At 34.7% G+C, this 25782-nt stretch overlaps 1 protein-coding gene across 3 annotated transcripts in view; it reads left to right on the forward strand.

Annotated features, from left to right (window-relative positions):
- Positions 1-25782, forward strand: part of MAP4K5 (mitogen-activated protein kinase kinase kinase kinase 5) — a 116775-nt gene that overhangs the window by 70569 nt on the left and 20424 nt on the right. For 2 of the 3 annotated variants that reach the window (XM_018054363.1, XM_018054362.1), the window contains exons 14-25: positions 1415-1493; positions 11945-12003; positions 14939-15006; positions 16526-16568; positions 17191-17344; positions 18253-18350; positions 18517-18558; positions 19426-19510; positions 21883-21962; positions 22261-22321; positions 25500-25502; positions 25586-25700. In XM_018054363.1, the coding sequence (XP_017909852.1) occupies positions 1415-1493; positions 11945-12003; positions 14939-15006; positions 16526-16568; positions 17191-17344; positions 18253-18350; positions 18517-18558; positions 19426-19510; positions 21883-21962; positions 22261-22321; positions 25500-25502; positions 25586-25700 (887 nt within the window). Of the gene's footprint in view, positions 1-1414; positions 1494-11944; positions 12004-14938; positions 15007-16525; positions 16569-17190; positions 17402-18252; positions 18351-18516; positions 18559-19425; positions 19511-21882; positions 21963-22260; positions 22322-25499; positions 25503-25585; positions 25701-25782 lie in introns of all 3 variants that reach the window. The other variant, XM_018054361.1, reaches the window with a different exon arrangement.

Genomic DNA, 25782 nt, shown 5'->3' on the forward strand with positions numbered 1-25782 from the left:
AGAGGATGGCAGGGAGTGAGAATCAAATTTAGGATATATGCAAGAGATCGCTTGAAATTATGGACCACTACATCTAACGTGGATAGGAAGAAAAGTGAAGATAGAAGAAATGCATAAGGAGAATGAGAAAGTAATGGATTGATGGACTTGAGGTTTGGTGTGAACATTTAAAAATTATTGGAGTAATGAGAGAGTAAGCTCAAAGGACAAGAAGTTTGGAGTATGATGTGAATTCATATATCAGACCGGATGACAGATTCCAGGATATGATCTTAATAGTATAGAGTCCACTGAAGTGTGGTAGAATGTCTTGAGAGATAAGGTCAGTAAACGCTAATCCAGTGCAATGGGCTTTTGAGTCCTTTGGTATGATAGTGGGTCTTAAAGTAGAGAAAAAGACATGACCATTGTCTGAATCATTAGTGAATGAGAGTGAGTCATCAGAAATTTAATAGATAGGGGTTGAACTGAACGCATTGTTTCAAAATATCAGGAGCTTATTCAAAAGGGTGGAATAGTAAGCTTTCTCACTTGGTTTACTACAAATCAGTCCCTCTCCATACAATCTTTCTCCTGTCCATACCCTTTTCCGTACTTAATCAAGTTACTCTTAAAGCTGACTCTTGTAATAGCATTCCCTTTCTGTAAATCTCCAAAAAATTTCTTTTGCCAAGAAAATAAAATTGAGAGCTGTAGCCTGACATTCAGAACCTTTCATGATCTGGCTTATCCTCCCTCAAATGTCTTTCCAGCTTGTCATCTCCACTTAATGTTCACCACATTCAAATAATAACCAGCTTCAATTCCTCTAAACACTCCACAATTTCCTTTTTTTTCTTGCATTACTTTGTTCATATTGTTTGTGCTGTCTGAAATGCTTTTCCCACCTTGCTGCACATTCAGTGCCTACTTGTCCTTCAAGGCCTCACATTAGATTACAACTCTGTCCTGAAGAATTTCTTTACACCTTCCAATGGCAGTCATCTCTCCTTCCCCTGGGCGTTAATAGTGATTGTAATGAATGCCACTTATTCTTTTCTAGTGTTTTAAGTATTTGTGTATGTTATCTTGCTAGACTATAAGCTCTTTTTTTTTTATAAGCTCTTTTTAGATAAGATTTGCATCTGATTTTCCTTGCGTCTCTTCAGTATATATATATATATATATATATATATATATATACATATATATATTTATGTACCCTATAGGGTATACAGTATAAATGTGTGTGGAATAAATGAATTAACTTTTAAGTATCTCATTCATTTTTTAGAGAATTTATCCTTCAGTTCACTTTATTAGTAGGTTGTCATGTCTATCAGTAAATAAGAATTTAATTAAAAAGAGAAAGTTTGACCTTCTAACTTTGTCACAGAAATTCTTTTAAGTGTATATATTATGTTTATATTCACAGCCCCATGCAGTCATTCGTCATACCATTAGATCTACAAACAGGAATGCCAGAGCTGAACGGACAGCTTCAGAAATCAATTGTATGTGTTTGGTATACATTTTCAATTGGTGGTTTTGGAGGGTTGAGCTGGGTGTTCTTGTGGGATGTTTTTTAATAATAAAATCTCAGGCCATCTGTGGGTATATACACACAAAAACAGGATACCTCTGAAATAAAGGTTGCTTTTCTGGTTGTAATGAAATTCCCTTGGTTTACAGTTAAATAGTTTTTACTTTCTAATTATAAATGTAATACATGTTCACTGCAGAAAATTTGCAAAAAGAAGAAAGTAGAAAATTAACATTGCCAATAATCACATCACTCAGCACCAGCCCACAGATAATATTTTGCTGAATTTCCTTCAGATTTTTTCACATGTCGTTTTACATGGCTGAGTTTATACTATGCATAAAATTTTGCTTAATATAGTTAGAAGTATTTCCCATATATTAGCCTAGGCTTTGTAACTGTTATATTTAATGGTTTTATCCTCCTGTATTGACTTGATGTGTTATAGTCCCTATTGTTGGGTATTTGGGTTGGTTTGGTTTTTTAAGTCAGATTAGCACCAAGGTGGATATTTTCTAAAATGCATATTTAAAAGGAGAACTTGATTTTTATTCAATAAATTAATCATTGACATAAAAATGTTATGTTAACAATATTCATCATTTTAGCCACGTTAATTTGGAAGAACAGATTTATAAAGAATTTTTAGGATGAGTATACTGATTTAAGTGCATAATTGTTTCAAAAAGATTTAAAAGTATTTTACATTAAAATAAGCTCTAAATAAAAAATGTAAACCATAATGGAGGAAGATAATTAGAATGATTGTAGATGCGTATTTTGTTTTCTTGAAACCAAACATTCCTAGCTTTCTGTATGCAGCTTTGGAAATCTAGGTCAGTGGAGTGTTAGAATGGCCTTCCCATATCTGTTAAATTCAGTCATGCATTTTCATAGTTAAACTCATAATTCAAGATTTTCTGTCTTTGTTAGTCCCAGATTGCTGATACTTTTTTATGCTTTCTTCTTATACTATCCCCAGCAAACTCTCTGGGTTTCAAATACCAAACAGAAAAGCAGCTGTTTATTTTTATATTTTAAAATAAAGCTATTATAAAGCTATTTTCTTTATTTTATACAGCTGTATAGTATTCAATTAATGTAGTGTAAATGTATCTTTCCTTGTATAGCTTTTGTTTTCGGTGTCGTTATTTAGTAACGCCTTCCTGATTTTAAGGTTGTAAAAGGATTTTCCGGTTTTGTTTTTTTTGTTTCATTTTTTATAATATCAATACTTAAATCTTTGATATAAGGTATTATTTGCTAGAGGTATGAAATATGAATTCAACTTCAGTTTCATTCTAAATATCTACTCATTTGCCTTGATACTGTTCATTAAAAACTTAGGTTTTCACTAATAGGTTTGATATGCCATCTTTATTATATACTAAGTTGCCACCTACATTTTAGGGCTTTTTCTGGAAATTCTATTCTCTTTTAATATACTTAGTCCTGTGCCAGTCACATACTTCTGATTATTATGTCTTTATAATACCTGTTAAAATGTATTAGAAATAATCCTCCTCCTATTTTCTCTTACCCCCTCCACACACACACACAGACAGATTGTTGCAATTCCTTTTTATTATATCTGGCCATTATATTTTCCTCACATAAAACATAAGAATCAGTCTACTGAGTTGAAAAAAAAAAAAAAACCCACCTCTCAGCGTTTTTACTGAGATCTCATAAGTTTGTACACTAACTTTGGGAGAATTGACATCTTTATGATATTCTGTCATCTTAATCAAAATAAGCTTCCTCAGAGAGCTCAAAGCTTAGTTCTTTTATAAGTGTCCAGAGTACTAATTCCTTCATGGAATTTGCCCTGTGTGCTGCAGGTACCAAACAGAAGATGGTAGAGTTGAAGGTCATTTTATTGGTCGATCTTTAAATTATCCCAGGTCTTCTTTTGTGTCCATCAGGAGTGTTTCATAGTTTTGTTTTTGTTTAATAGGTTTTATACATACCTTGTTAGTTCTGTTCTTAGTTTTTTGTTTCAGTTTTTTAAATTAAGCTAATAATTTACATACAGTAAAATGCTCAAGTGTACTGCACAATGAATTTTTAAATTTGTATACACTCGTGAAACCACTACCCAGATCAACATTATCAGAATCTCTGAAGGGTTCCTCATGCTCCTTCACAATCAACACCCTCCTGTCTCCCTGTATCCCCCTGCCTTCCCACTGCCCTGGCTAATCACTATTCCTATCTCACCATTATAGATTGGTTTTTATGTGGTCTTGATCTTCAGATACATAGGATCAACTAATATACACCTCTTTTGCGTGATGTCTTTTGCTCAGTATTACGTCTGTGAAAGTCAGTCATGTCATGTGTGCCAGTAATAGTTTATTGCTTTCACTGTAATGTAGTATTTCATTGTATGATTATAGCATAATTTATTCATTCTTCACTTGGCTGGCATTTTATTTGTTTCTAGTTTTAGGCTATTATGATTACTGTAATCATCCTTACTGTGTGTTTTTAGTGGACATAAATAATGGTTATCAGTTTAGTTCAGTTGCTCAACTCTTTGTGACCCCATGGACTGCAGCACGCCAGTCTTCCCTGTCATCACCAGCTCCTAGAGATTGCTCAAACTAATGTCCGTCGAGTTGGTGATCCCATCCAACCATCTCATCCCCTGTCGTCCCCTTTTCCTCCTGTCTTCAATCTTTCCCAGCCTCAGGGTCCTTTCCAGTGAGTCAGTTCTTCGCATCAGGTGGCCAAAGTATTGGAGTTTCAGCTTCAGCATCAGTCTTTCTAATGGATATTCAGGACTGATTTCTTTTAGGATGGACTGGTTTGATCTCCTTGCAGTCCAAAGGACTCTCAAGAGTCTTCTCCAATACCACAGTTCAAAAGCATCAGTTCTTCAGTGCTCAGTTTTCTGACCTTGGCCTAATCTAAGACCACCAGAGTATAGTCCAGTAAAGTCAGATTTATTGACTCCTTGCCGTGAGGGAGAACACACACCAGAGGAACCATGGAACATCTCATTAAATAGGAAAAGAAGAATTAGAGAGTTTGGGGGGAAAGTGGAAATTAAATAAAAATTAAGTGAAAACTTAAAGCAAAGTAGGGATGTGTGTGAAAAGATCTATACTGTAAAAATAGATTCAGAAGCCTGTTTCTTTGTAAACTTGAAATGTATTCAGAAACTCCTTTAGTTGATGGTCTGTATCTACGTTGGAAATTAAAGCTATTTCTATCAGTGACTTAAATCTTCCAGGTGAGAGTGGAATGGTTCATTTTAATAAATATGGTTTAATAAAACAACATTTCTGACTGATTTTAGAGACTGGTATTTCTCAATAGGAAAGTATGGGGAATTCAGAGAGGGAATCATCATGTGATGCTTTATTTATGTAGCATATCCTTGGGAGAAACATGGTTTCTTCTCAGCTTTGCATTTGGATTTGTGTCTGTTTTCCTAGTCTGATGAGTGGTCAGGCAGATTACTGTCTCATTCTGATCCAGATATGGGTGTATGACCTGAATTTTCTGTTTTTTAAAAAAAATTTTTTTATCTGAAAAGCCACTTTTTGGTTGAGTCCAGTTGATACTGAAAGCTCAGCCTCTGTGCACAGTGCCAAATCAAATCTCAGAGACATTGCTGATAAGATTAGGGTGTGTGCAGGGCCTCCACTCCTCTAATTTAGCCTCAAGTAATCTTCTTGATTACAAACAAAGATCATGGCATTGGGTGCCATCACTTCATGGCAAATAGATGGGGAAACAGTGGAAACAGTAGCAGACTTTATTGGGGGGGGGGGGCTCCAAAGTCACTGCAGATGGTGACTGCAGCCATGAAATTAAAAGATGCTTACTCCTTGGAAGAAAAGTTATGACCACCCTAGACAGCATATTAAAAAGCAGAGACATTACTTTGCCAACAAAGGTCTGTCTAGTCAAGATTATGGTTTTTCCAGTGGTCATGTATGGGTGTGAGAACTGGACTACAAAGAAAGCTGAGCACCGAAGAATTGATGCTTTTGAACTGTAGTGTTGGAGAAGACTCTTGAGAGTCCCTTGGACTGCAAGAAGGTCCAACCAGTCCATCTTAAAGGAAATCAGTCCTGAGTGTTCATTAGAAGGACTGATGTTGAAGCTGATACACCAATACTTTGGCCACCTGATGCAAAGAGCTGACTCATTTGAAAAGACCCTGATTCTGGGAAAGATTGAAGGCAGGAGGAGAAGGGAACAACAGAGGATGAGATGGTTGGATGGCATCACCGACTCAATGGACATGAGTTTGAGTAAACTCCAGGAGTTGGTGATGGACAGGGAGGCCTGGCGTGCTGCAGTCCATGGGCTTGCAAAGAGTCAGACATGACTGAGTGACTGAAGTGAACACAACTTTATCTTCTTGATGAACTAATCTGGTTCTGTTAATATACCCTTCTGTGGTGTTTCTCTGCTATGAAGAATGCTGACCTCTTAAAAGACCTTAAAGACTGTTATGTGTGTCCCTTGAGGTGGAACCAGGACCCTGCCCCAAGAGCTGCACTATTGTTTCCTGGCTATCCGCCTCCCCCACCTTTACATCCCTTCCCTTCCCAGGTTGAATCTGCCCTTTGGAACTCTGGGAAGGTGGGGGATGCTGAGTTAAAGGAGATGGGAGACAGAAAGGCTTCTGTGCCCAGGATCCCTGTAGGGTCCTGCTTGGTTTCACAGTTACCTAGGAAACCACCTAATTACAAAAAATTGGCACCAAAGGGGATTTGAGAGGTATCAATAAAGAAAATGACTGCCCAACTATTGGTTTAAGTGTATGATTTTAGATGACTCACAAGTAAATTTTAGCCAGGTATTTGGACTCATAACAAGGGCTGAGGCTACACAGAGCAGTATTAAGAATAAAGGCTCTACAGAGGTAACAAGTAGTCTGTCCACAATCCAGAACCTCCGACTGGCAAGGAGGAAGAAGAAACTGTAGCTAACGAGTTATATAGTATGCACATTAAAGTATGGAAATCAGAGTCTTCTGTCATCTTGTTCCACTGGACTTGGACAAATGATTCTTTTCATATTGTTATCAGCTTGATTCAACAGATTTGTGTAGAAATTGCCTTCTTGCAGTCATCTACTTCTGACGATTATCATCTGCAATTTGAGATTTCCTACTGAGACCATCTTGTGTTGATTTAAATTGGCCCATGTCTCTGTAATTAAGACAAATTAATACAAGGATCATTGCTCTGTTTTACCATTGTATTAATTATTAACATTACCTGGCAAGATTCTATTTATTGAGTTTAGAGAGAAGTTTCCCAGAAGATAGTTTCTGAGTTCTAAATTATGAAAAGATTATTTCAGAGGAAACACTGCTTGGATATGTTTGAATATAAAACTGTGTAGTGTACAAGTCTCAGCTATATTGGTCTGTGATATTGTAGAAACTGGAGTTGGGGGCAGTATTCTTCGATGTATAAGACACTCAGTTTTGGGTTTATTGAGAGAGAGTTAATGGGCCCCTGAGGAAATTGACCTCACTTTCATTCAAGCCAAACAAACAAAACCCATTTTAGGCTAAGGAGGGCTAAGAATTTCTAAAAGTTTATCCAAGTTAAGTTTGAAAATTCCATTTGTCCTTCTTATTTTACATGAAGACTAAGAATGATAAAGGTGATAGAGATTTTGAGGAAGATTTGTTGTCTCACAAACCTCCTTAGTAATAGTTATAGACAATTGAGTGTTTACTAGAGAAGTAATTAGAATTTTCCCAGGTAGGAAATACAAACTCAAGCAACATTTTTTGGCCATTGTTAAGGTTGAGCCTTTTTAAACAACCTTTGAGCCATTCTAGAAATAGATATACAATAACCAAAGCAAAAGCCTTTGTTGTCAGGAAAACTAGTTTTGAAAAATTATCTGAAGAATAGCATACCCATGTGTTCCTCAACATTGGCATTTGTTAAGCTGCAGGTTGCAACGCAGTCCATGACATCAATTCAGATTTTTTCCTAAGGCACAAAATAGAAAGTATTCAACTGCATCGGTTGGATTAATAGATACTATACTATGAAACTTTTGTGGAATTTGTTTGTCGTTTTCTTAGCAATTTGACAGTGTCAACTGTCACATTGAGGGTTTGAATCCCTTTGTGGTTGCCATAACTGTTGACTTTAAAAAAAAATGCACACACACACACAAAAATGCACAACATGAGAGTTGAGTTTTATTTGGGGTAAAATGAGGACTGCAGCCTAGGAGACAGCACCTCAAATAACTCTGAGAAACTGCTCCAAAAGAGTTATGGGGGAAGGACAGTATATTTATGATTTTGGTAAAGGGGGCATGCATGCAATCAAGCACATACTTAAGTAGAAAGTTTCTGCTGGTCTCATGAAGCTTCTGTTATTCATAAGAAACAGTCATCACCATGAAGGATTTTAGTGCTTTTCTAGATATGAGGAGATAGAAGAATTGGGCTTTTGAAAATCAGTTTTTAAAAATACCTGTCTGATGACTTGTCCTGCCAGCCCGCTACCCCTACCCCGAGCACAGGGTGCTTCATTTCTGTTCTCCACGTTGAACTCCATCAGGGGGTGTGCCAGGTCAGCAGCTGCAGCAGCACATGATTTAATCTTTGTAGAGATAGATGTGTGTGTTAGTCACTCAGTTGTGTCTGCCTCTGCAACTCCGTGGACTGTATGTAGCCTACCAGAATTTCTGTCCATGAAATTCTCCAGGCAAGAATCCTGTAGTGGGCTGCCATTTCCTTCTCCAGGGCATCTTCCCGACTCAGGAATGGCAAGTGCCAATTTGTAGTTGAAAACTGTGATGTGCCTAGATGAATTTTTGTTTTTATTTATTTGTTGTTAACTGAGTTTCTTAGATCTGTAAGTTGGTGTATTTTATCAGCTGTATAAAATTTGGGGCCATTATTTCTTCAGTTTTTCTGCCCTAGATTCTCTCTTCTCCTTTTGGGACTCCAATTACATGTTAGACCACTTGATGTTGCTTCACAGGTCACTGAGGCTCTGTTCTCCCTGCCCACTATAAACATACCTAAGGTGTTTTTGTTCTCTGTACTTCAGTTTAGTTTCTGTTGCCCAGATTTTAAGTTCATTGATCTTTTTCCTGTTGTATTCTGTCTGTTATTTAAGCCTATCAGTGAATTTTATTTCGTATATTGTGTTTTCTGGATCTAGACTTTTCATTGATGTAGGTAGATTGATAGAAAAATAGATAAATAGATGGATAGATAGATGGATGATACATACATGTATACATATATATACACATATATATATAGTTTTTATCTCTCTACTGAGAATTTCCATCTGTTTACTTATTGTGTCCATCTCTGCTAATTTCAGCAGCTGTGTCACCTCTGAGTCTGTATCTGTTTTCTAAACTGGTTATGATTTTTATTATTTTTTCTACTTATTCTGTAGTCATTTTTTTATTGTATCTTGGATGTTGTAATACAACATTAAATGTCTGGATTTTGACCTCTTTTATTTTAAAGAGTGTCTGAAGCATAAATCAGCTGGTAGGTCATCTCAGTCCTTTCAAGGCCTGTCTTAGATTTTACTACAATATTCAGCAGTTTCTCCTCTGGGTGGAAATTCATTTCTTTCCTTTTACTGTGTGATCACTAAAACTTGCATTTAGCTCACAGCACTGTGTTAGCTGTTTTCTGACATACCTTGCAGAGTATTGCTTTGCTTGTGGGCAACTTAGTATGCAACCAAAGATTTCTCTAAGGAGACCTCTTGGTATATTTTTAGAGTTCCTTCTTTGTTCAGTTTTCTCATTTCTGGTATTCTGCCCTTCAAATTCCCACTGTCTGAGAAGCCCCAAACTACTCCTTTTTCCTGTGCCCTGTCTTTGGGTTCTGTTTTCTTAGAAAGTGAAAGTGTTAGTTGCTCAGTTGTGTCCGACTCTCTGGGACCCCATGGACTGTAGCTCACCAGGCTCCTCACTCCGTGCAATTCTCCAGGCAAGAATACTGGAGTGGATAGCCATTCCCTTCTCCAGGGGATCTTCCTGACATAGGGATTGAACCCAGGTCTCCTGAATTGCAGGAGGATTCTTTACTGTCTGAGCCACTAGGGAACCCCTCAACTATAGGTATAATAAGTAAAACAGGAATTAGATTTACCCTTCTGCTATAAACTACTAATTACTAACATGTAATACAGATATGTGTGTGCATACAAGGTATATGAAGCAATTATTTTGAAGCAATAGATTACCAGACATCACAGGTTTATAATCTTTGATAGATGGTAGTAAGATCCTTACTCACCCTGGCTTTATAGGGGTAGAGAATCTGCCTGCAATGTGGGAGACTAGGTTCAATCCCTGGGTTGGGAAGATCCCTTGGAGAAGGGAATGGATACCCACTCCAGTATTCTTGCCTGGGGAATCCCATGGACTGAGGAGCCTGGCAGGCTGTGATAGCTCATGGGGTTGCAAAGAGTCAGACATGAACGACTAACACTTATGCCTATAGTAACATCTTTTGGAGATAAATGAGGATATATCATAGAAGTCCTCCCCATCTTTGTATTTTATAAGCCAAACACACAGCCAAAGGTACTGCTAGGATTTTTGTTAAAGTGAAACAAAACAACTTGGAGTCTATTTTCTGAAATTTATTTATTTATTTTAATTGGAGGATAATTTCTTTACAATATTGTGGTGGTTTTTTACATCAACATGAATCACCCAGGGGTGCACATGTGTCTTCCCATCCTGAACCTCCCTTCCTACCTTCCTCCCCTCTGAGTCGTCCCAGAGAACTGGCTTTGAGTGCCCTGCTTCATGCATCAAAGCAGGTCATCTATTTTACATATGGTAATATACATGTTTCAATGCTATTCACTCAAATCATCCCACCCTCCCCTTCTCCCACATAGACCAAAGGTCTGTGTTTTACATCTGTGTCTCTTTTGCTGCCTTGCATATAGGATTGTTGTTACTGTCTTTCTAAATTCCATGTATATTTGTTTATATACTGTATTGGTGTTTCTCTTTCTGACTTACTTCACTCTGTACAATAGGCTCCCCACCTCATTAGAACTGTGGAGTCTATTCTAAGCAGAACAGTAATACTGGAGGTTCTAGCATTCTTTGCCATAAGTCGTGGTTGTAGTAATTTTAGACTTGTCGTAAGGAATTTGGTTTTTTTTTTTAAGGAATACTTTTCACATGATAAAGTAAAACATTTTAAATGTTTATGTTATAAAAGAAATGAAATTGAAATTTTTATTTTCAATTACTGATACTGGTATGGATGGATACAGTTGATATTTTGCTATATGTTTAATGAGAATTTATGAACTTTAGTAATGTTTTAAGTCTTGAAATTAGCTAATTACATAATTGTTATGGAAAATGATATTTTCTTTCTTTTCTTTCCATATTTACACATTTATAATTCATTTCTAGACCTGCATGCCAGTATTTCTTGTGACTGAAAGAAAAATACTTTTAACTCATCTCTGTCTCAAATGAGAGAAGTGGTTCTTTGTGAATTATAGTAATGGCTCTTAAATTAAGATTTTTTATGTTAAGTCATTATAAATAATCAACTTCTTTTTATTTTATATTTAAAAAGTAGAGAATACATTTTATGGAATATCTTTCTTTGAAAATTTTATGACAATGTTTTTGTTTAGTGTCATGAATTATGTAAGTGCTCTGTGTTGCTTTATAAATCTTGTTTTTAGGGATAAAGATAACTGGATCCTTTTTGAAAGACTTTTTTTTAGTGTATTTTGTTGATCAAGGTTGTATTTAGGAAACTTGTATCTCTACAATGCAAGTGTGTATATTTTAATTTTTTGGTCTTTTAATCACATTGTATTTTAGAATTTTAAAATTCTGTGTACTTCATGAGTAGGCAATAAGTCATCCTTTTCTCTGATTTACAGAATATTTCATGTAAAAGAAGTTACTCTATTAGGAATGATTCTAAAATTGGTCTGATTAGGCCAGATCAGATATTCATTTAGCAAAGTATAATGTTAGATTCCTGAATGCCATAGTAATATTTAATTTGACAAATATTTGTTATTTTTAGATAATTATAAGTAATTTTGCAGGCTTCATCCTGCAGTAAATTTGTAGTTTAAATTAGTCTCAATATAGCCTGGATAGAAACATCCTTAAAGTGTTTGCTTTCTTACCTACATTTAATTAGTTTTTTTAAAAATCTTTTATACACAAAATTGCTGTTTAATTTCCTGATTCCAACCAAGAATTAAGTAGAATTGATAGGAAAATACCAAATTGTTACTTTCTTTTGGGGTGTTCTGTTAGTAAAAAAATTGAGAGTTTTTGTCTTTTCCTCTTCTCTTCTCTCCCTTCCTCCCTCCCCAATACACGTGCTTCTCTTTGCATTTTCAAGATTGATCCTTTAAGTTAAAGTTTCTGAATATCTGTTATATTTTACAGTTGACAAATTACAGTTTGAACCTCCTTTGAGAAAAGAAACAGAAGCACGGGATGAAATGGTAAGACTTATGACTTTTAAAGTATTTTACACAGTAAAATTTGAGAAAACTTATAATTAGGTATATTTTGACCAAAGAAAAAAGTAATATACTCTTCAAAGCGTTAAGTTTTGATAATGTATTTCACCCACTCCTTGGAAGCTCAGACGGTGAAGAATCTGCCTGTAGTGCAGGAGACCCGGGTTCCATCCCTGGGTCAGGAAGATCCCCTGGAGAAGGGAATGGCAACCCACTCCAGTATTCTTGCCTAGAGAATTCCCTGGACAGATGATGGGGTCTCAAAGAATTGGACATGACTGAGCGACTAACACACATTTCACCAATTAAAATTTGAAAAAGCTTATAGTTAGGTGTATTTTGTCTAGGGTACAGTGTGTAAATACCATTTTAACCATTCATTTTGACACTTCTAAGTCTTGAAGAATTCACATTAAGTTATTAAATACATGGTATTTGATGCCAGGCTTTACACTCTCAGGATCTTTTTACTTACTGATTCTGTTAGGTTTAGAGTGCAATTTTGCATTGCCTTACTGTTTTTAATATTTATTTGTTAATATAGCCCCTTTTTTAAAAAACCATTGCTCGTATTTTAGATTACTATTTGGTTAACCCTTTTTCTTATCTAAAAGGAAAGAAACGATAAATAAAGCATGATATTATTAGAGTTGGCCTAGGTGTTATTCTAACATCTATTTTTAACCATTAGTAAAAGTATAGTTTTTAGAGTAATTATCTTCTGTTAGTGGATCTCTTCATTCTTACATTTGGAGGTGGTGCTCTTCCTACTGTATATATTGCTGGACAATAAACTCAGTTTTCATGGTAGTCAGAAAAAAATATGGCACCAATAAATTGAAGATAATTGACTAAAATAGTACTTAGTTCTCCATGCTAATGTAGTAGTGATGCACATAATTCAAAGTTAACATTTTTCTGTTTTGCTTTGGAATGTACTAGCATATTGGTAAAGAGGGCTTGTCACATTTTAAGCTGTGTTTCTAATCTTTCTTACATTTAAGTCAACTAATAATGAGTTATTGGCATAAATATGTCAAGTGACAGCAACTGTAGCCAGAGACTACACAGTTGAAAGCCAAGATGATTAATAATCATGACAAACAGTATTTTTTTGAATCAAATAAAGTGACTAATACCTATTATAAGGTAACATGTTTTTTTGTTTGTTTGTTTGTTAAATTTTTAATTGAGATGTAATTCTTGTAACATTATATTAGTTCTTTTATTTATTTATTTTTTTTCTGGTCTTTACATATAAATTTTTTCTTTCTTTCTTTCTTTTTTTTTTTAATTTTAAAATCTTTAATTCTTACATGCGTTCCCAAACATGAACCCCCCTCCCACCTCCCTCCCCATAACATCTCTCTGGGTCATCCCCACGCGCCAGCCCCAAGCATGCTGTATCCTGCGTCAGACATAGACTGGCGATTCGATTCTTACATGATAGTATACATGTTAGAATGCCATTCTCCCAAATCATCCCACCCTCTCCCTCTGAGTCCAAAAGTCCACTATACACATCTGTGTCTCTTTTGCTGTCTTGCATACAGGGTCGTCATTGCCATCTTTCTAAATTCCATATATATGTGTTAGTATACTGTATTGGTGTTTTTCTTTCTGGCTTGCTTCACTCTGTATAATCGGCTCCAGTTTCATCCATCTCATCAGAACTGATTCAAATGAATTCTTTTTAACAGCTGAGTAATACTCCATTGTATATATGTACCACAGCTTTCTTATCCATTCATATGCTGATGGACATCTAGGTTGTTTCCATGTCCTGGCTATTATAAACAGTGCTGCGATGAACATTGGGGTACATGTGTCTCTTTCAATTCTGGTTTCCTCGGTGTGTATGCCCAGCAGTGGGATTGCTGGGTCATAAGGTAGTTGTATTTGCAATTTTTTAAGGAATCTCCACACTGTTCTCCATAGTGGCTGTACTAGTTTGCATTCCCACCAACAGTGTAGGAGGGTTCCCTTTTCTCCACACCCTCTCCAGCATTTATTGCTTGCAGATTTTTGGATGGCAGCCATTCTGACTGGTGTGAAGTGGTACCTCATTGTGGTTTTGATTTGCATTTCTCTAATAATGAGTGATGTTGAGCATCTTTTCATGTGTTTGTTAGCCATCCGTATGTCTTCTTTGGAGAAATGTCTATTTAATTCTTTGGCCCATTTTTGATTGGGTCGTTTATTTTTCTGGAATTGAGCTGCATAAGTTGCTTGTATATTTTTGAGATTAGTTGTTTGTCAGTTGCTTCATTTGCTATTATTTTCTCCCATTCAGAAGGCTGTCTTTTCACCTTGCTTATATTTTCCTTTGTTGTGCAGAAGCTTTTAATTTTAATTAGATCCCATTTGTTTATTTTTGCTTTTATTTCCAGAATTCTGGGAGGTGGATCATAGAGGATCCTGCTGTGATTTATGTCTGAGAGTGTTTTGCCTATGTTCTCCTCTAGGAGTTTTATAGTTTCTGGTCTTACATTTAGATCTTTAATCCATTTTGAGTTTATTTTTGTGTGGGGTGTTAGAAAGTGATCTAGTTTCATTCTTTTACAAGTGGTTGACCAGTTTTCCCAGCACCACTTGTTAAAGAGATTGTCTTTACTCCATTGTATATTCTTGCCTCCTTTGTCAAAGATAAGGTGTCCATATGTGTGTGGATTTATCTCTGGGCTTTCTGTTTTGTTCCATTGATCTACATGTCTGTCTTTGTGCCAGTACCATACTGTTTTGATGACTGTGGCTTTGTAGTAGAGCCTGAAGTCAGGCAAGTTGATTCCTCCAGTTCCATTCTTCTTTCTCAAGATTGCTTTGGCAATTCGAGGTTTTTTGTATTTCCATACAAATCTTGAAATTATTTGTTCTAGTTCTGTGAAAAATATGTTTAAACTCTGTTTTACCCTCATAGGGAGTATCATCAGACCCGAATTTTCTGTTACGGTGGAATCCTTTTGTTGATGGTGCAAATACTGGCAAGTAAGTTGTTTTGCTAACATTATTTTACTTGATTGTATAAGAACAACATTTGGTGGTGAGTGATTTATTCTAATAAATTTTAATTTTTATTCTTATAAAAGTTGTACTATGTCTCTTGTCAGTAAAAAGCTTCTGACTTTTTTTAATTACCCGAAGGCAACATGTGTTGATCATTAAGGTTTTAGGGCTTTATTCTCTAAATAAAAATACAGTACGTGTAATGTTGGTATACTAAAAGATGAGCTGCATGATGATGTGGGAAAAAGTACCATAGTAGACATCAGAAAGCCCCAGTTCCATCCTGCAGTGTGATTTCTTCATATTCTAGACATGTCTTTCCTCAATGATTAAGTGATGGGGCTGACCTGAGTGAGTTGTTCCAAACCTGTTAGTGCATTGCAATGCCTAGAAAGCTCTCGTGGAAGTACAGATTCCAGGACCCCCACATTAGGATTTCAGGTCTGGGGTTGGTAAAGTATGGCCTGTAAGCCAAATCTGATCCTATTTTTTGTGCATCCCACAAAATAAAATGATATTTACATTTTTTAATGGTTGAAAAAAATCAAAAGGCAAAGTAATTTTGTTACACATGAAAATTATATGAAATTTAAATTTCAGTGTTCATAAATGAAGGTTAGTTGGAACACAGCCATGCTCATAAGTTTATCCATGGCTGCTTTCATGTTTACAACATTAGAGCTCAGTGATTGTGACCACTATATGATTCGTAGAGCCTAAAATATTTATTGACTAACCCTTTATAGAAAAAGTTTGCCAACCCTTGCTATGGAATATAGTCTTTGGAAGTGGAATCTAAGAATCCTCAAAGCTTCCCAATTGATTGCAATGACTGTGGATAAATGTGTGAAACCAGTGGGCTAGATCAGTGACTCTCAAATTTTGGTATGCCTGGAGGATCACCTGGAAATTTTGGTAAAATGCAGAATCTGATTTAAGTAGGTCTAGGGGGTACATTTATAAAAGTTTCCTTGGGAATTCCCTGGTGGTCTAGGGATTAGGCCTCAATGCTTTTACTGCTGAGTTCAATGCCTGGTTGGGGAACTGAGATCCTGTAAGCTGCATGATGTGGCCAGAGAAAAAGTTTCTCTGTGTTACTAATGTTGCTGATCTCTGGACCCTACTTGGAGTAATGAAGGGTTTGATGATAGAGCTATTTGAATGTATGATTCGCTGTGGATTCCAGCTCTAAAATTCTGAATCTTTTTTTAATTGAGTTTAATTTAGTTTTTATTATATATTAAATGTAGCAAAGCATAACCACAAAGTAAAAAAGACTGTGTTCACATTATAAAATCTCTATTTTATAGTCATAATAATACAGTTTGACAGAATGAGATCTTAGGTCTTCCTGTAGGTTTTAAAGTTACTCTGTGCCGTGATCCAGTTGTTTTTTTTATTCCTTGAATAGAAGCAGATTTTAATGCAGATTTAATGCTCTCTCTGTTTTATGTTATGACCACTTAAAACCATCTAAATTGCATTTTTCTCTTTGTGTTAGATCAACCTCAAAACGTGCAATACCACCTCCCCTACCTCCTAAGGTAAGCAACTTAAAGATTTTCAGCAATAAACCCTTGTTTAAATAATAAATTTTAAAAGTAACTTTATTGAATTTGTTCACAATTCTCTTAAATATATTTTAGATATAGTTTTCTTCAAAAGCATATTATGAAGATGTAAAAATATATTTTAAAATATTTCATGATAAATACAGTATCTTCATAGCTATTAGAAAAAGGCAAAGATAGATTATTAGTCATTTAAGAAAATGCTTGACCACGTTGAAAGGAGAGGAGTTCATTGTTTACAGTGCTCATTTATTACTACAGTTGAACATTTCACTAGAGTCACACTTCATTAAGTCATTTTCCTTGCTTGTTTCTAGTTATTAAATATTTCATGGATTGTGTATATGATTTTATTGGTTATAAAAACGTCAGTTTGGGGCTAGGGCTATTAAAAGTCACATGGCAAGTTCATAGTTGTTTTGAGACAGTAACTAAGCTCTTACTTACCTTACTTACTTGGCCCAGTGAATTGAACTATGTAGGAGAAAGATAAAAGGGCATATTTTCTCTCCCTAAAGTCTTTGATACATAATAACAGTGTTAATGTTTTATGTCCAGATTTATTAAAGTACTTTTATGTCTTATTATCAACTAGCCAAGGATAAACAGTTACCCTGAAGACAACCTCCCAGATGAAGAAAAGTCATCAACTGTAAAACGTTGTCCTGATTCAGAGAACAGAGCTCCCCAAGTTCTCAGAAGACAGAGTAGCCCCAGTTGTGGTCCTGTAGCCGAGACTTCCTCTATTGGTATGGCTAGCAGTATCAGCAGCCCTGGAGTGCATACAGCTAGATACTGTGATCTCGGTAAATAAATCAAAGTGAAAACTGAAAAGAAAGCCATTTTGTTCAAATTTTAAAGGCTGTCTTTTTTTTTTTTTAGTCAGTCTTATTACTGTTTAAAACTTTGTGAAAGTTCTTTAAAATTCCATATGGATGGACTATGAATAGATTCAATCCAATCCAATCCCTAATTTGATCCCTTACTAAATATTATAGGATCTAGAAAGATGAATGGATGACCCTGCCCTCCAGAAGTTCATGATGTATAGCAAAAGTTATATCCATGCGCACATAAAATCAGACAAGACATTTTAAGTGTCTCCTACAATAAGTAACTGTATGTAACAGAACACCAGAGCTCTCTGAGGGAGATAGGGATAGGGTAGAGAGGAGGTAGGCCCTTGGTGAGCCTTTAATAGTTGGAACCAGTGCTTACAGATTTTCTTAGAGAACAAGAAAGAATGAACAAATGCACTGAAGCAGGAAAATCTAGCTTGTGTTGGAAGAACAGCCTCATATATAGAAGTGTGAGCTTTTAAGGGTGTGAACGGGGAAATAGAACTTAAAAAGGTAGAGTGAAGTTAAACTCTGAAGGCCTTGAATATCTGCATTAGTAGGTCATGTTTCACTTTTATCACAGTATGGCAAGGCATTTGCTGTTTTCATGCATTAAGACCACTGCTATAGTTGCAGTGCTACCGCTGCAGGATCTAGAGAAAGGCACCAAAAATACTTTAACTCATCTGAAAATAGAGAATATTTCCTAATGAAGGATCACCCAAATGGAAAACAAGTACTGGGGGGGGGAGGGAAATTATTTTTCAAGGAAAACTTATTTGTATAGTCATTCAACTGTTAACTGTGATTCTCTTTAGGAAATGGAGATGGTATTTCAAAATTGATTAGTGAAAACACAGAAGGATCAGCTCAAGCACCACAGTTACCACGAAAAAAGGACAAGCGGGATTTCCCTGTATGTATAACAGGCATTTGGTGATTAGTTGTAACTAATACTGTATCATATAAGGAGCATAGTCTGTTTAATTCAAGACTTGGAATAACTGGACTTCTAAATGTATAAAGTTTTTTTTTTAAGGCTTGAAGAGGTCTTACAGTATTACAAATTCTTTTTCCCACAGAAACCAGTAATCAATGGCCTTCCACCAACCCCAAAAGTACTGGTAAGGAATATTTTTATTTGAACCATTTGTCAATTTTCCTTTAGAAGCTGAAGATTGTTTATTTGCTGTCAAGTATCTTAAGGTGTTGAAAGGAAGGATTCATAAAGTACTGAGGCGTCAGATGTATTTGAATATACCGTGAATCCAATCATGTACCCTTATTTGAGTCAGTTAGTTAGAGTTGGGTGAATTTCCATTTTTGTAAATATGGAGAGTTGAGTTCTTCAATTAGCCTACAAAGGCCAATTTCACTTTAATGTGATGATATTAATAGTACTGTATCCTCTTCATTATGTGGGTTAAATATCTTTCAATGTCTGAAGTCATTTTTACATTGAACTATGAACAGTGGAAAGGAACACTGAAGTTTCTGTTCTCTGGCCTTTCAGTAGATCCTCTCTGTAATGTAGTTCAGCCAGTCATAAGAATGGGTGCCTTTTAAATTGTCTCTTTTTATACAGTAAAAGTTAAGCTTAAATATTAGTCTTTTTATCTCATCACTATTATGAAGGTAAACTGCAAATATAACTGTTATGTTACTCAATAAAGTCATTGTTTTGCATTATTAAATCTTAGTTGTAAAGATAATTTGTGACTTAGGTACCTAGAATGTATCATTGACATATGTAGATGTTTTGGTAAATCTGATATTTTTGCTCTAAAATAGAGGATTACTCAAGGAACAAGTATGAAACTCTCTTGATAGAAGGAGTTAATATATCAAAATATGAATTTTGTTTTGTAAGGAGACCATAAGTATATGCAAATAAGAGTCAGTTTAGCATTTCATAATAATCTTCAGCTTTTTTCTAAGAATATAAAAATTATCTAATCAAATAAGTCAACATTTCTTTCTTTTTAAATAAGATGGGAGCATGTTTTTCCAAAGTTTTTGATGGCTGCCCTTTGAAAATTAATTGTGCAACATCTTGGATACATCCTGATACAAAAGGTAACGTTTCTGAAACTTTTATATACCTCTCTAACAAAGTATTTATTATTGGAAAGGATCTTTATGATCACTGAACTGAGGGCTTTTTACTTTAAAAAATACAACCTAGAGACCAAATAGTATAGGTCTTATTATTTAGTGTAACAACCTAAATAGGTAAACAGTTTTGGTTTAAAAGCATTAGAATTTTAGAGCATACAAAAACAATTCCTGATTAAAAGAGATGAAAGAGACGTCACAACTGATTGCAACCATAATTTAGTATTTTTCTTTTATTTACAAAGACAGTACTGGGCCAATTGATGATCTCAGAGTTAAAGATATTAGATAATATATTGTTTCAGTATGCTGAATATCCTAATTCCCTGATTTTGATATATCCTAATTTTGATCATTTTTCTGTAGTTATGTAAGACCTTTTTTTTTTAAGAAATGCACACAAATACTTAGGAATAAAGGGGTATCAGGCTTATAACTTAATTCAGGAAAGAGGGGGAAATGTGTGTGCAGAGAGAAACAAGGATAAAAACAAAAATAGCAAATGTTGACATTTGTGGAACCTGCATGAAGTATATTCAAGAATTTGTTGTATTATTATAATGTTTTTGAAAGTCTAAAATGATAAAGTAAAATTTACTCTTAAAAATTTAGGCTATGTGATTTTAAAGTGAGGAAGCATAACACAGTGGGGAAAATTTGGAATCAAATATATATGGGTTGAGTTCCCTAGCTGTCATTACTGTGTGACTTGGAAAATATACTTAAATTAAGTGTGATCATAATACGCACCTTGTTGCAAAGAAGAAAGGAGCCAACCTGGTTGTCTGGGAATTAGCAGAGATTAGGCAGTGGAAGTTGTTCTGGAAACGTTTGTTTCTACTTCAACCCAGTCGTAAAGACAGGTTGTGTAACTATCTTGCTTTATGTGCCATCATTAGAAAGTATAACAGAAAATGTTAACAGGAAGCAAATTTTTTTTAAATATTTGTAACTTTTTATTTTTCTAGAAGTTTACACTTACAGAAAAGCTAGAAAAATAGTACAACAAACTCTGATATACCCAGAATCTTCAAGAGTTTCTTTTTTTTTAACACCCTCACCAAAACCATACTATTTATTATTTTTATTTAAGTATAGTTGATTTACAATATTGTGTTAGTTTCAGGTGTACAGAAAAGTGATTCATTTACACACATACATATATTCATTCCTTTTTAGGCACTTTCCTATATAGATTATCACAGAATATTGAGTAGAGTTTGCTGTGCTACTCAGTGGATCCTTGTTGGTTATCCATTTTATATATAGTAGTGTGTGTGTTCATTCTTTTGCCACATTTGTTTTACTGTTTTCTATCTGTATGTGCATTTTTTTTTTCTGAATCACTTGAAGGGTGAGTTGCTCCTCCCTTATCACTTCACTTTGTATTTCCTAGAAGCAAGAATCATCTCTTATATAATCACAGTACTATTATAAAGATCAGAAACTTTGTCACTGATATAATACTGTTTTTTAATCCACAGTCCATATGTAAGTTTTTTTAATTATCCCTGGAGTGTCTTTCATTTTCCTCTCCCTCTAGTTCAAGTTAACGTGTTGGATTTGCCTGTCATGCCTTTAGTCTCCTTTAGTCTGAAAGTTGCTCAACTTTTCTGTCTCACCTGATCATGCCATATTTTGAGGCTGCTTATTTTGTAGAATGTCCCTTAACTTGGGTCTGTCCGATGAGTCCTCATGTGTAGATCAAGTTATGTATCTGGGGAAGGAATATCACAGAAGTGTTTTTGTGCTCTTCTCAGTTCATCATATCAGGAGGCACTAGGTATCGACTTGTCCAAGTGCTAGTGACATTAACATTGACCAGTTGGTTAAGGTGGAGCTCACTAGCCTTCTCTTCTGTCAAGTTCCTGTTTTTCCCTTTCTAAGTAACTGCTTAATTCCCAAATATTAATTCCCAAAGTAATTGATAGGTAGCTAGCGTGGAGATACATTGAGACTTGATAAATATCCTCTTGCTCATCAAGCTTTCACTAACTAGTTTTAGTATCCATTGACAATCCATTGACATCTGTTAACAGTTTTACTTCTTTCTCATTTATTCACTGTGTTTGAATAAGATGACATGTAATGAAAATTTCGTTTTAAAAAATTTTGTAGTAAGATAAAGCAGAGTTAGTAACGATATATCTACTTTTTAAAAAATGAAGAATTGGGAAAAGAATTAAAGAAGGTAGCATGGGTTTTACAAAATAATTTTTCTTTGGATGGGTGGGTGGCTAATTCTTAATACCATTAAAATATAAGGCCATTATTTTAATGAATGATTTCAGAAAATGTTAGTAAATTCTGGTGATTTATCTCAACTATTTTAGATCAGTACATTATTTTCGGAACTGAAGATGGTATTTATACATTGAATCTCAATGAACTACATGAGGCAACGATGGAACAGGTAATTTAGGAGTTTTAACTCAAAAAATTAGCTTGGACTAATTGAATAAAGGAAATGTCTTAATTTTAGGTCAATTTATATGGGCCCCAGTTTTAATTTTTATGATTTAAATATTTAAAGTGGTGAAATTATACTCTTTATATGTTCATGTATGAAGATTTTTTTCTGTAAGGTTGTAATAATTTACTAAAAGATAGAAATAGTTATTTCTCTACTCTTTCAGGCTGTTGAAATTTGGAGGTTGAGGGGTAAGGGAATGAAATTAGAGAGTTTTAATTATCTACTTTTCTCTTAATAGTTATTTCCACGAAAGTGTACTTGGCTCTATGTTATCAACAATACTTTAATGTCATTGTCAGGTATGTATATGATGAAAATAATATGATAAATAAACCATGGACAAGCAGAGAAATGTAATTTTAATATATATTATTTAATATATATTTAATATATATTTTAAAATGTTGTTATTTAGGGTAATTATAATCTAGTATAGTTGACCTTGAGGCTTATAGGTGTTTTTTGACTGGTGTAGAATAGGAAGAAACCCTGTTGTCAGTTAAAGCTGTACTTCCCACACGTGCCTAAGAACTACACAGTTGGAAAACATGACAGTGATTGTTCCCTGAGGCCATCTATTTCACAGTCTCTGTTCCTGCCACCATCCCTGCCTTCCACTGAGAATCAGCAGTTGACGGAAAGCAGAGAATCCAGCTGCTTCCTTCTCTTTAATCTTGAGCCAGTCACCGTCTCTTGTCTCTCGGCCTTAGGTTTCTTTTTTCTTTTTTTTTCATAAATTATATCTGTTCAAATTTTTTTAATTGAAGTATAGTTGATTTACGATATATTGATTTCTGCTGTACTATTAAGTATTTCAGTTTTCCATATATATATTCTTTTTCATGCTTTTTTCCTTTATGGTTTATCACAGGATATTGAACATAGTTGCCTGTGCTATATACAGTAGGACCTTGTTGTTTATATATTCTGTATGTAATAGTTTACATCTGCTAAGCCCAAACTCCCAGTCCATCCTTCCCCACTGCCCCTCCCTGTTGACAACCAGTAAATCTGTTCTCTACTTCTGTGAGTCTGTTTCTGTTTCGTAGACAGGTTCTTTGTCTCACATTAAATTCCATATATAAGTGATTCATATGGTATTTGTCTTTCTCTTTCTGACTTACTGCACTTAGTGTGATCATCTCTAAATACATCCATGTTGCTGCTCTCAGTTTTCTTAATTGTAATATGAGGAGGATAGTAACATTTACAACCTCACAAGATTGCTGTGAGGATTAAGTGAGATATAACAAGTACTTAGTTAACTGTGAAGACTTAAGAGATGTTCGCTGGTAGAATTCTGGACCACACATTTATTAGCCAACTTGGACCAAAACTTTATAAAGTCTTAAAAATAATCATAAGGGTTTTGGAGCTGCCTATTCCAATTTTGCTGCTTGTGCTTTTCTTTTTTTGTTTTGTTGGGGATAGATGGGTGTTGTTTTAGGCTTTTTTTTTCCCCCAATAGTTACCTGCCAAAAACAATTTTATTACATTTTGGATTTAAGTGGCTACCTAGAGGTTCGCTACGTGCTTTCATTCTGATAGCAGATCATAGTTGGCTCCCTCTATCTGCATGTACAGCTTCAACCAACTGCAGATAGAAGTTTTTTTTTAAATTCTGGAAAATTCCAAAAAGAAACAAAACTTGAAATTTGCCAGGCACTAGGTCACTATTTATATAACATTTACATTGTATTAGGTATTATACATAATCTAGAGATAATTTAAAGTATATGGAAGGGTGTGCATAGGTTATATGCAAGTGCTGCATGACATCATTTTATATGAGGGACTTCAGCAACCTCAGATTTTGGTATCTGCATGGGGATCCTGGAACAGTACTTGTGATGGGACCACTGTACAAGATAGTTAATTATTTCTCTCTTTCCTTAATCCTGATGCTGTCATCTATTAAAATAGCACTCATCCCTTTCTCCGCTTTGAATAACTAAAGTTATTTTAACATTCCTTAATTTTGTTTTGTTTTGTTTGATACTCTGATGATTACATCCCAGCTATTATTTACTATACTGTCAGACTTTTTGTTATTAAGTATACCTTTCAGCTACTCATGCTTTAAAACATCAGTGCTGATACAGTTTTAACTCATTATGAATTGTGGCTAATTTAAGATATGGCATTTTCATAATTTTAAGTATGTGTGTGTGAGTGTATATAACTTAAACTCTTATACTAACCATCACCTAGTAGAGACTCTTCAGGAATTTGTGTATTTGAGCTGATGAGTTTTTACAAAGAGCATATTATTTGATTGTCCACAAATGTCTTTTTAAAAACTAGGGTCCTCAAATGACAGTTATTCTCTTTGATTTTGAGTCCCCAATTTTTTTTTTACTTTTATCTAATAAAATATTAAAATATCATATTATATTATGAAAATAAACCTAATTCTATTTGAATTAACAATTCTGATTTGTATTCATATAGAGTCACTTTCCTCCAACCGCTTTTATATACTTGTCTGTGTGAATAAGCTTAAAAGCCACACAGAGTACATTTTATATATTTATAAAATAACTATAGAAAGGCAGGAAAAAGCTAGCCTATAAATTGGTTCTTTCCAAATTCTACTTAAAATGACCTGTGGAACTGAATGAAGATAGGTAGCGTTGCTCAATAAGAGAAAATGTTCTGTTTAAGAGTCTGCATTTCTGTGCATGAGTGTACATACATGTACACGTGTTAGCTGCTTAGGTATAAAGGTTAGCTGCTTATCTATAAAGGCGGACTAGAGAAAGGAAGGGTGGTATACTGTTAGGCAGAATGCTGCATTTTGAAAAGATACAGAAAATTTTGTGAGTATAAAGTCACTCTTTTTCATGTTTTCTCATAGTAAAATGATAGATACTATTTGGGGCTGCTATAGTACCATGTCATATATAGTAAGGAGTCAGATATTTACCATATCTTCCCCTTTTAATGTGGATTAAATATGTGGTTTTGATTATATAGAAATCATAGTCTAGTTATCCTGAATAATGATAGTACATACTTGTAGCCCTGTTATATCCTATGGCATATAGTATTAGTTTGCTTTACTTTTCTTAGTATTTCAGTGTTATCTAACACTTCTTTCACAATCAGCTTTAATCCAAGGCTATGTGGTAGATTATTCCTAATTAGGAGTAGCTCAGAAAGATAATGTAGTGATTATATAGTTTTCCGTTTTGTACTGAAATAATCACATGTGCATCATTGTGACTCAGCCTATTTTGCAAAAATGTTTAACAATTTCTTTTTCTATGTTCACTTCATTAAGGTTTACATATATCCTGTCCAGATCACTTATTAGTCAGAATATATCTAATTTATGTATTGGGAAACACAATTATCTGTTACTTTCCTAAAACTTATTTTACTTATTAGCTTTCAAAGTAGTACTAACTATGTATTTTTGTTTATGTTTTTCTATTTTGCTTGGCTTTTTGAACATGTCTGGATTCATCATTTTAGAAGGTAATTATTATTTCTTTTGCTTGAAAATTGTATTTCTCTGTTTTAAGTAATTCTAATAAAAATAACATGTTTCTCTTTTTTAGGAAAAACCTTTCAACTCTACTCTCATAATCTTATTGCTTTGTTTGAACAAGCCAAAAAACCAGGACTAGCTGCCCATATTCAGACTCATAGGTTTCCAGATCGCATACTACCAAGGTACTAAATATTTTGATTCTGCTGGGAGTGAGGGAAATTAGTGTCTATTTTTAAAGCAACCAATCTTCTTGCACACTGAAAA

The sequence above is a fragment of the Capra hircus genome, chromosome 10, assembly GCF_001704415.2.
Source record: "Capra hircus breed San Clemente chromosome 10, ASM170441v1, whole genome shotgun sequence".
Lineage (NCBI taxonomy): Eukaryota > Metazoa > Chordata > Mammalia > Artiodactyla > Bovidae > Capra > Capra hircus.